Source organism: Lycium barbarum, chromosome 8 (assembly GCF_019175385.1).
Source record: "Lycium barbarum isolate Lr01 chromosome 8, ASM1917538v2, whole genome shotgun sequence".
NCBI lineage: Eukaryota > Viridiplantae > Streptophyta > Magnoliopsida > Solanales > Solanaceae > Lycium > Lycium barbarum.
The window spans coordinates 110,432,470-110,441,652 of NC_083344.1; the positions used below are offsets into that span (position 1 = coordinate 110,432,470).

The 9,183-nt window shown below is 34.0% G+C and overlaps 1 protein-coding gene across 2 annotated transcripts; it reads right to left on the reverse strand.

Moving 5' to 3' along the window:
- Positions 1-2,863: 2,863 nt before the first annotated feature.
- On the reverse strand, positions 2,864-8,502 carry LOC132606677 (O-fucosyltransferase 6-like). Of its 2 annotated transcripts, none has more exons than XM_060320273.1 (10): positions 8,106-8,502; positions 7,579-7,635; positions 7,382-7,472; positions 6,801-6,877; positions 5,649-5,737; positions 5,363-5,546; positions 4,701-4,882; positions 4,274-4,376; positions 3,845-4,176; positions 2,864-3,758 (listed from the first exon to the last, which is right to left on the reverse strand). In XM_060320273.1, the coding sequence occupies exons 1-10, from the start codon at positions 8,307-8,309 to the stop codon at positions 3,398-3,400; spliced, it is 1,680 nt and encodes a 559-aa protein (XP_060176256.1). In that variant the 5' UTR covers positions 8,310-8,502; the 3' UTR covers positions 2,864-3,397. The 2 variants fall into 2 exon arrangements, with proteins under 2 accessions (XP_060176256.1, XP_060176255.1); XM_060320272.1 differs by having other exon boundaries at positions 7,573-7,635; positions 8,106-8,501.
- Between the last annotated feature and the right edge of the window lie 681 nt (positions 8,503-9,183).

The window sequence follows — 9,183 nt, forward strand, 5'->3', positions numbered from 1 at the left end:
AGTTGACATATACAAAGATTGAGTTGGATCATCAAAGACTTTAATCTTAATTTTTTTTTAGTAAAATAGAAATTAGAAGAGCTTTCAATTGTTTTATTTAAAAAATATAAATTGAAATTAAGAAAATATGTTCAATTAACTTTCAGATACATTTCTGTACTTTAATATTTTAAAAGTCTTTCGAAAGTGTCAAACTGATGTTACAAAAACAAAGAACCAAGAGCATAATTTTTTTTTAAAAAATATCTACAAATTGAATTTTAATGTCGGTTTAAGCTCGGCCAAATGACACTAGTATTCTTAATAATATTCTAACTGTCCTTGTCTAATAAAAAAGATATCTATATGTAATTATGTAAGCGATTAAGTATTTAAGTCATAACATTTGTTTGATTTGATCTAAACTAAACTTTGTTTGTCAATTACCATGCCATGAGCTATTTTGACGTCGATGGATATGTTTCTATAGTGATGTTAAATTAACTAAAATGCATTTAATTGAAAGGAATTAACCATAACTGATTTTATTTATTTGACCCATATAATTTTAGCGGGTCGGATCAGGTGGGGCGGGTCAATAAAATATTTAAAACGGGTACCTTCTTATTTCTTAAAAATTTCATGTCAACAAAATTTAATAAAAAACCATTATTGGTTGAGTGACTTTTTAAGTGAAATATCAATAGTTGAGTTATTTTTATTATAGGGAAAAGGTGCAAATATACCTCTCAACTTTGTGATTTAGAGCAGATATATTCCCCATTATAAAAGTGGTGTAAATATACCATGTCGTTACAAAATGGTGCAAATATAACTTTTTTGCTTACGGATTTTTTTTTTAAATCATTTAGTTTATTTTTTAATTAAAAAATATCACGTGGCTTTAAAAAAAAAGTCTACCCATTTTTTTAGTAGACATATTTTTCTCAAGTCACATGATAATTTTTTTTTAATGGGTCGGGTCTGGTTCGTTTAAAAAAATAGGTAGACTTATTTTTCTTAAAGCCACAGTGAATTTTTTTAAAACGAACCAGACCCGACCCACCAGAAACAAATTTACCATGTTGCGTTAGAAAAAAATGTCTACTAAAAAAAAATGGGTAGACTTTTTTTTAAAGCCACATGACACTTTTTTTAATTAAAAAATAAGCTAAATATTTTTATTTTTTTTTGAAAATCTTGTTAGCGAAAAGTGTATATTTGTACTATTTGTGTAAGGGCAGGGGTATATTTGCACCATTTTGTAACGGCAAGGGTATATATACACCACATTTTTAACGGGGGTATATCTGCTCTAAATCGCAAAGTTGAGGGGGTATATTTGCACCTTTGCCCTTTATTATAAAACAGTTGAGTAACGTTCTAAGTGAAATACTAATAGTTAAATGACTTTTGGGTTATAAAACAAAATTGAGTGACTTTCTAAGAAAACTATCTTTAGTTAAATGACCATCTGAGATATCATCTCATATACGTTGGGATAAAGAATCAATATGATTCTGACTTTTTTTCCCTTCAGATATTCGGTATCCGCTTTAAAATTTGATTAATCTAAATTCATGTCATATAAGATTATTAAGGAGAAAAATGCTCTCTACCCAAAAAAATTAATTTTCAACACTCAAACCCCAGACTGAATATGATCTCATTTATTTGTTACTACAACCTTTCTCTTACATTACGTTCTAGAGTTTAAGGTACCGAAATCATTTTAAATGCACCTTTCCTTTTTTTTTTTTTCTGCTAAGAAAAGCCTTTTATTGAAAATAGAAACTAAGCTGTTACGAAGGAGGCAGCAAATGTTAGCTTCTCTGCTCACATTTTTTTAACTTCTCTGCTCACGTGATATGACGTTAACTCCATTTGAATTATGAATTGAGGCAAAGTCCTCTGGCTTTCTAAAAATACTGAACAGTTTGCTATGAGGTTTATGTTGGCTTAATATGATATGACAATCCCGTAATATACTACTATTAAAACAACGGAAATTGTACTTCTATATCTAATTCAAAGAAGTTTTATATGCGTTTTTTCTTGTTTTTACTTGCTTGTAGAAGGTAGCACCTCAAAAGGGATAGCCCTTTGTGAAGAGTCATTTTTTGTCACTTTATTTTATCTTTATACTGGGCTAATGAATACTAGTAAGAAAGGAGATTGAGTTAATATGCACATGAGGATTGGGCCGCAAGGCAAAATGGGTCGATTCGCCCTCGTCCCTGCCGCCATCTAGACGCAAGGCCTGATCGAGTTTACATTTAGCGAAAATTATTTTTTACATCTATTTATTTTTTATTTTTTATTTTTACTTACCTTGAAATGGTCAAAACTAACCAGTATAATTTTTATTTTCCAATACAAATTTAATAGAGGATGATTCCGATTATTAACTCTTAATCATTTTTTTTTTGTTTAAATCCTAATATGACACACACATGATGTTCTGAAGAGCTAAATAGATTTCCTAATCCTTTCTATCTTCTCTGTTGAGTTCTTTGTCTTTTAAATTTTTTATGTTGTTGCTCCCAATTTATATCAGAAGAGCTTGTTTAATCCCGGGGGTTACGCTTGATTATTTTATATGTTGCGTGGGCGATTGTCTTACACGCGCCTCAAGCTAACTTCTATGTTCCATAATCTTTCCAGCATTCCTTTTCCTAATATGCACATATGGTAACTAGTTTATAGAGTTTGCATGCGTTCTTGTCATTTTTCCCCTGAAATTGCAGCCTATTTCGGTAATACTCCTACCAAGTATCAAACGATCTTGACCTCACAGTCACAAGTCATAGGCGCTATCACTCTATTCTAATCACAAACATAAGAATCAACAGTTCAACATTATCAATTATCATCAGAATCAGAATACACTCTCAACTTATTCGCTCCGTTTCTTTTGAAAAGTAGAAGTATATATTAGAGAAATGCCAACAGAACGAACCTCAACGGATTTCTTTCCATATCCAAATATCCATTCTCTTCAGTACTTCCAAATTATAATCAAGGTTTCCTTCAATATTCCAAGTATAAATCCTTATAAAATTAATCCTTGTCCAACATGTGGTGCTGTACAGTGTATTCAAATGCAAAGCATCCTCTTCAAACTAGCTCTCAATACTGCACTTCACCAGCATAAATGGAGAAACAAGTTATCAATCTGCACCTAGCCATATGTACAAACATTCTACCCTAGGCTATGTTGGTATGAATCAATTCTAAGCCAGCAGTCAAAATGGGCAAATTGCTCAAAGTTTCCAGCAAGTTAGAATTCGGTTGTTCCCCAATTTTTCTTCTCAATACAATGTGCAACTACTCTTTAATCTGGAAACATCTCTTCCAATTCTGGTTGCTCTGTCTTAAAGAAATGTTGGACAGAATCTGCCTCCATGTTTTTAGGAAATCATTTCCTCTGAATTCCAATTTCATTCTCCAAATAATCTGTATCAAACAAATCTTGCTCATCTTCACTAATGTGACCATCAGCAGAATCAGTATCCTTTTCAAAATTCATGGTAGAATTTCCAGGAATAGTTACATCTTCTCTAGCCTTGTCATTGGAATCTTTACAAATGCATGCTGATGGATTTTCATGAAACTCGCCCCTGCCTGGCTTTACCTCCATCGGGTCTCCCATGAAACCTATTTGATGTTTTTGAACACGTGAGGCAAACTCTTCCCATGTCATATTATTTCGATCCATAAACAACTTATAAAGCTTCTTAGCATTTGGACGGATAGTTGGCTTGTGACCAAAATATCTCCTGCAACATGTAAAGGATTTCAGTAAGTTGGTATCTCTAACTCAAGCTTTGGTAATGCTTTCAAGTTGAAAATAGCAAGATCATACCTTTTTCCGGCAAGCATTCGTGCCATATTGCCATTGTTATTTGATACAAAAACATCACTTTCATCGCAAACAATGAAATCTAAAGCAGCCATCCTGGAAGAAAAGGAAGAAAATGGTGCCAGCTCCTCCTTGCTGGCAAGTGTCTCTTTGGTATAAAAATTTGGAAAGAAAGCCTTGAGAGGAGCCAATGTTTCCTCACCTCCATAGATATCCCCTGATGCGATATAAATATGAACATCATTACCAAAACCAAGTGCTCTAAGCATAAGGCCGACTTCCTCAGGAGTTAGTGGGCATTTTCCGTTCTTTCTTTCTTTATCTGGATTTCTTGTCTGCATTTTATGCCAAAGAAACAACAATGTGTTTAATTTAAGTAGGAGGAGCAACATATGTCACTATTACCAGTTACTATAATAGTTAGTGACACACATGTAACGTCTTCCACCTCTTTCGTATTTTACCCAGTTCTTGTCTTTCCTTTTCTCCTCCACCATAATAGCATCCAGAGAATGCTAGCATATCTGATTCAAACCTATAATATGAGAAATAAACTTCAGCGAGCACATTAATACTAACGTGCAGAAGTAGCCTACACTAACGTGATTAACTTTTTATGTCCCTAAATGAAACTCGCTGAATTCAAAAATAGCACATAATATGGGTGTTCTAGTTTGACACAACCATAAGTGCAAGTGCAACAGCAACAAGACTGAGCTTTATCATTACACCCTATCTAGAGAATAAAAAATTCATAATGGAGTTCACATATTTTGGATATCTGTTTCTATCGATTGTTAAGTAAGAAAAAGATAATAATCACAAAAAATCTTGTGGAAGCCTCGAATAAAACCATTACCTTAGATGCAGTGCAAGGAAGTGCTTGGTTTTCTTTCTTATCCTTTCAACCAATTTTTTTCCCATTTCAATTATGGGATCAGTAAACTTCAACGCGTGATAGTTGACTCTACATCTCAACTTCTGTAGCTCTGTATCCAAACGATTGGAGAGTCTGTAATCAAATTTTGTTAACTGAACAGCCTGCATCCGCAAAGAAGATCTCTTCAGAATCAGAATACCAACTCTTACCTCCCTTTTTTTTCTGTTGTTATCCCAGTGCAGTCACATTAATTCAGCTATCAAAATTTAAGTGTGATCCAGCTCTGTATCAAAAGTTAAAACATCCTTTGGGAAGATATGCCAGACTTCCAAACAACTAGGAAATAAGGTAAACTTGTTAAGATTATTGCTATTTGATTTCCTAGTTTCTATAGCAGAATTGTCAATATGGACACTACGATTTGAACTGCATCAGTCTGGTCTGGAGACTGGAACCCAAAAATATTGAATTTCACAGTAGTCATGACATACACATATAAATCAACAAAAAAACATGATACTAACTTAGAGAGACCATGTAATCTTGCAAAAATTCTGTCAACGAGTGACACCATGTTAAGATACAAGACACACGACACAAGTCAAGCACAATGAAGCAATTCTTACATTAGACTGACTTACATGCTTTTTATTTAAAATGGGCTGGATACGAGTCTGATAACACTCAGCATTGCACTTCCTTGGAACACGTGTTGTGTGTGGAGTTATGAGTTTATTTCCCATTCTAGGGAGATCCTTAATAATTTTGACATCCTTTGAGAGGTATGACATAAACCAGTTGACATCAAAAATTTCGGAGAAGTTGCTGCACAAAAGGAATGATTAATCCTCAAGAATTGAAATCACCAAACGAAATAATTGGATTGCTCATAAAATTTATCCAAGTACAAATCATATCAAGTAAAACCTTGAATCTTTCCAATAGGATTGTTGGTCCAGCTTTGGAATTACAAGGATGGCTTTCAAGATATGAGCTGCAACAACAGCATCAATAATCTGCATCCAACAAGAATACAACTTCAAACTCGCATCATTTCAACAGTCTCTTAAATGTAACAGGAAAAGAAAAGAATTCCAAGGCTAAACATCTGCTCATAGGGTAATATCCATTACTTGCATGATTTACAGATTTAACACCGTTTCAAGAACTGATATGACACCATGACGAATATGATAAATATGCCATGAACAGGAAAAACAAGACCAGTTTCAGAAAGATGACAGAATCATGAAAAGGAAATAACTGCCTATCAATTTTCTTCAATTTCCTGGTGACTACATGCGTCAGATCCATGTTGCTAATTAGTCTGTCAGGCCAAAGGAAGAACACTTAAAATGAGGTAAACTTATTTAAGTTGGTACAAGGTAGCCTTTGTAAAGTTAGGAAATCAGGGAATAGACCTACATAACAATAATATAATTCATGATCAACAACTTGCAATGCCCCTGCATCTGGAAGTAACGAAAAAGGAATTTTTACAAACATTCACCATGTCAATATTCCAAGTGAAAATTTTCTGCTTCTTTTACTTAGATTTGATGGAAGGTGAGGTGAAGCTTTCATCAGAATGGTTTTGCTTGGCTTCTTACTCATGTCAATAATTGGAAATTACCTAATCCGAACAAGTTTTGAGAAAGTATCAGAAAGGAAGATGTCTAGCAGGAATCTACTAGACATGGTTTAATCTACAGTAGGACAACATGTCAAGGTTGTATTTTACCTTATTTTCATCGTTTATTTCTCAACAACTACAGAAGTTGTTACTTGGAGTAATATATATACTCAAACGAATGGGGAAGATGCACTTGTAACTAAGTATTCAAAAACTAGTAAATGCAATTGAAAATGACAGAGATAACATCATTTGCAAAATAGAAACATATCAGCCAGAGAGCCATTTTCCTCACCTCAATTGCTATTATAGTTAGCCAGAATAAGATTAGGCAGGGGAGTGGGTCCAAAATAAGTATGAAATTAAATAATTTCTTGTCTAGCGTCTCTCCATGTAATTGACTTTCAATTTGTGAAAACTTAGCAATTATAGGACAAGAGCAATACCCCTGTTCTCTGTTGATTCAAGCCTCCACTAGTTGCAATCAATAAGTACCGATTAGAAAGTGTATTAACCTCCGCAGCTGCAAAATGTTGTCAGTTCCCATATCAAACAAATAGAAAGAGAAGTGTTCCATGACAGAAAAAAATGGCACTTACGCATTCCTTAAGGCCATTATAGTTTTGCTATGACAACGAAAAGCCATATGAAAAACACAACAAAGTAGCCAAAAATTCAATTAGATGAGGTTCTAGATATTACAACGAAGACTTCAAGGGATAATAACTGGATCCTAAAATTAATATTTGTACATACTTAATGAATTTCTTAACACAAATACATTATTTGAACAAAGGCCGAACCCATATCCAAGCTTCTAGCTCCGCCCTGCCTTTGCCCCACCTCCCCCTCCATCCCAAACCACAGGATTCAAATAATTTATGACCACAAGACTCAAAAGTCCTTTTTTTTCTTTAAATTTCGTGTCTTGTCAAACTAAGACGCTTAAATTGAAATGGAGGGAGTAAGTAACTAATGATAAAAAATGAGCAATTAATTAGAAAACCTAAAAAGGAAAGCGACTCACTTGGGAATTCGTTAGTGGCAATACTGCAACCATGGTAGAAATTCGATTTCTTCGAACTCCACAGGTCTCGGCTTAAGCTCCTTCCTCCCATCTATACACATTCAAAAGCCCCACAACAAATCAACAACGAAAAATCAAACGAACAGACAAAATCATAATAGAAATGTAAAAGCCATATAGCGCTCACTTACCGGTACCTGAAACACCACATGTTCTTCTAGCAGGTTCTTTCGGAGCTCCGTTCCATTATTGAACTAGAATAGCAACACAAAACTAGTCAAAAATACTGTGGAGTAAAAACAACTACAACAACATACCGAGTGTAATCCCATAGATGCAGTGTAATTACACAGATGGTGTCTGGAGAGGGTAAAATATACACAGACCTTAGCCGTTTCTGAAGATTCTCAGCTCAAGTAACATATATCAAATCAGTTTTTAGAAAAATACAGAAACTCAGTGTACTAAGCTCACGCTATGTACGGGTCCGGGGAAGTGGCGGACCATCTTGATCTATTATACGTGGCCTTACCCTGCATTTCTGCAAGAGACTATTTTCACGGCTCGAATCGTGACCTCCTGGCAGCAACTTTACCAGTTACGCCAAGACTCCTCTTCAAATGGAAGGTAATAATAGCAAAATAATGATAACTGAAGCAAAGAAACATCAGGGAATAAGAGAGACAACGTTTTCATAACATAAAGTGCATTTCGTGTTTCTCACCGAGCTGTGACTGATGAGGTGACCATGGCGGCTAGTAATCGGAGGAGAAAAGTAACATAGAAACACAAATAGAAGGAGAAGAACACCGGATATAGCTGATAAGAAAGGAAGAATATGGAAAATGCGTCGACGTGGCCTGAATAAGAGAATGATCGGAAATCTGATAAACACAGTCGTTTCATGGCGTTGTTTTCTGTTCTTCATGTTCGTTACAACTAAGAAAGAATCAATGGAACAGTAACAACATTGTATTTCCCGGTAACGTATTCCCTGTTATGTCTCTTATATATATGCAGCTACACAACAACTAATAGTCTAATACTAGTACGTATTTATCTGTTTGTTTAATAAGTACCTCCTAATTAATTAGTATTAATAGTAAAATAACTGCCGCCTCGACTAAATCGCACCTAAATTTATGTTAGGAAAATCTACAATTGGAATCATTCACATTTATCATGGCACTCTTTTTTGAACTGATCTGCAAAGGATAAAGCGTGTATATACAAACAGTCAAACCTGCATGCATTTCATTTCTCCTTTCTTTTGTTTCATTGTGAATAATGGAACAAAAAGAGTACTAAAGACGTATTCCCTTCCTCTTAATTTAGGTGGCATCATTTGTATTTTGAGAGATGAGTTTTTTAATCATGATTTTTCATGTATGTTTTAAATATTTCGAATTTTCAATTATTATGACTTTAATATAATATTTTTCAAATAGTTCTCAAATATGTAAATTTTATTTTAAGCAATTTGAGATTTCATATCTAAATTCACTCAAAATTAGAATTAGAAGGTTTGACTCTTAAAATCCTGAACGGTGTTATATAAGTTGGGACTGAGAAGTACTATACTTGGGACCCTTCAACTTGATATCTAAGTATACATCTAAATTATTTTTTATCCTAATTATCCTCCTATACTTGGCTATTTGGTAGCTTACTCTCATATATATGCCTTGCAGCTATACAACAACTAGTAATACGTATTTGTCTGTTTCAATCCATTAATTAAACTACTGTAAGAAATATTCCTTAATTAATTAGTAAAACTACTAAAATAACTGCCGCCTCGA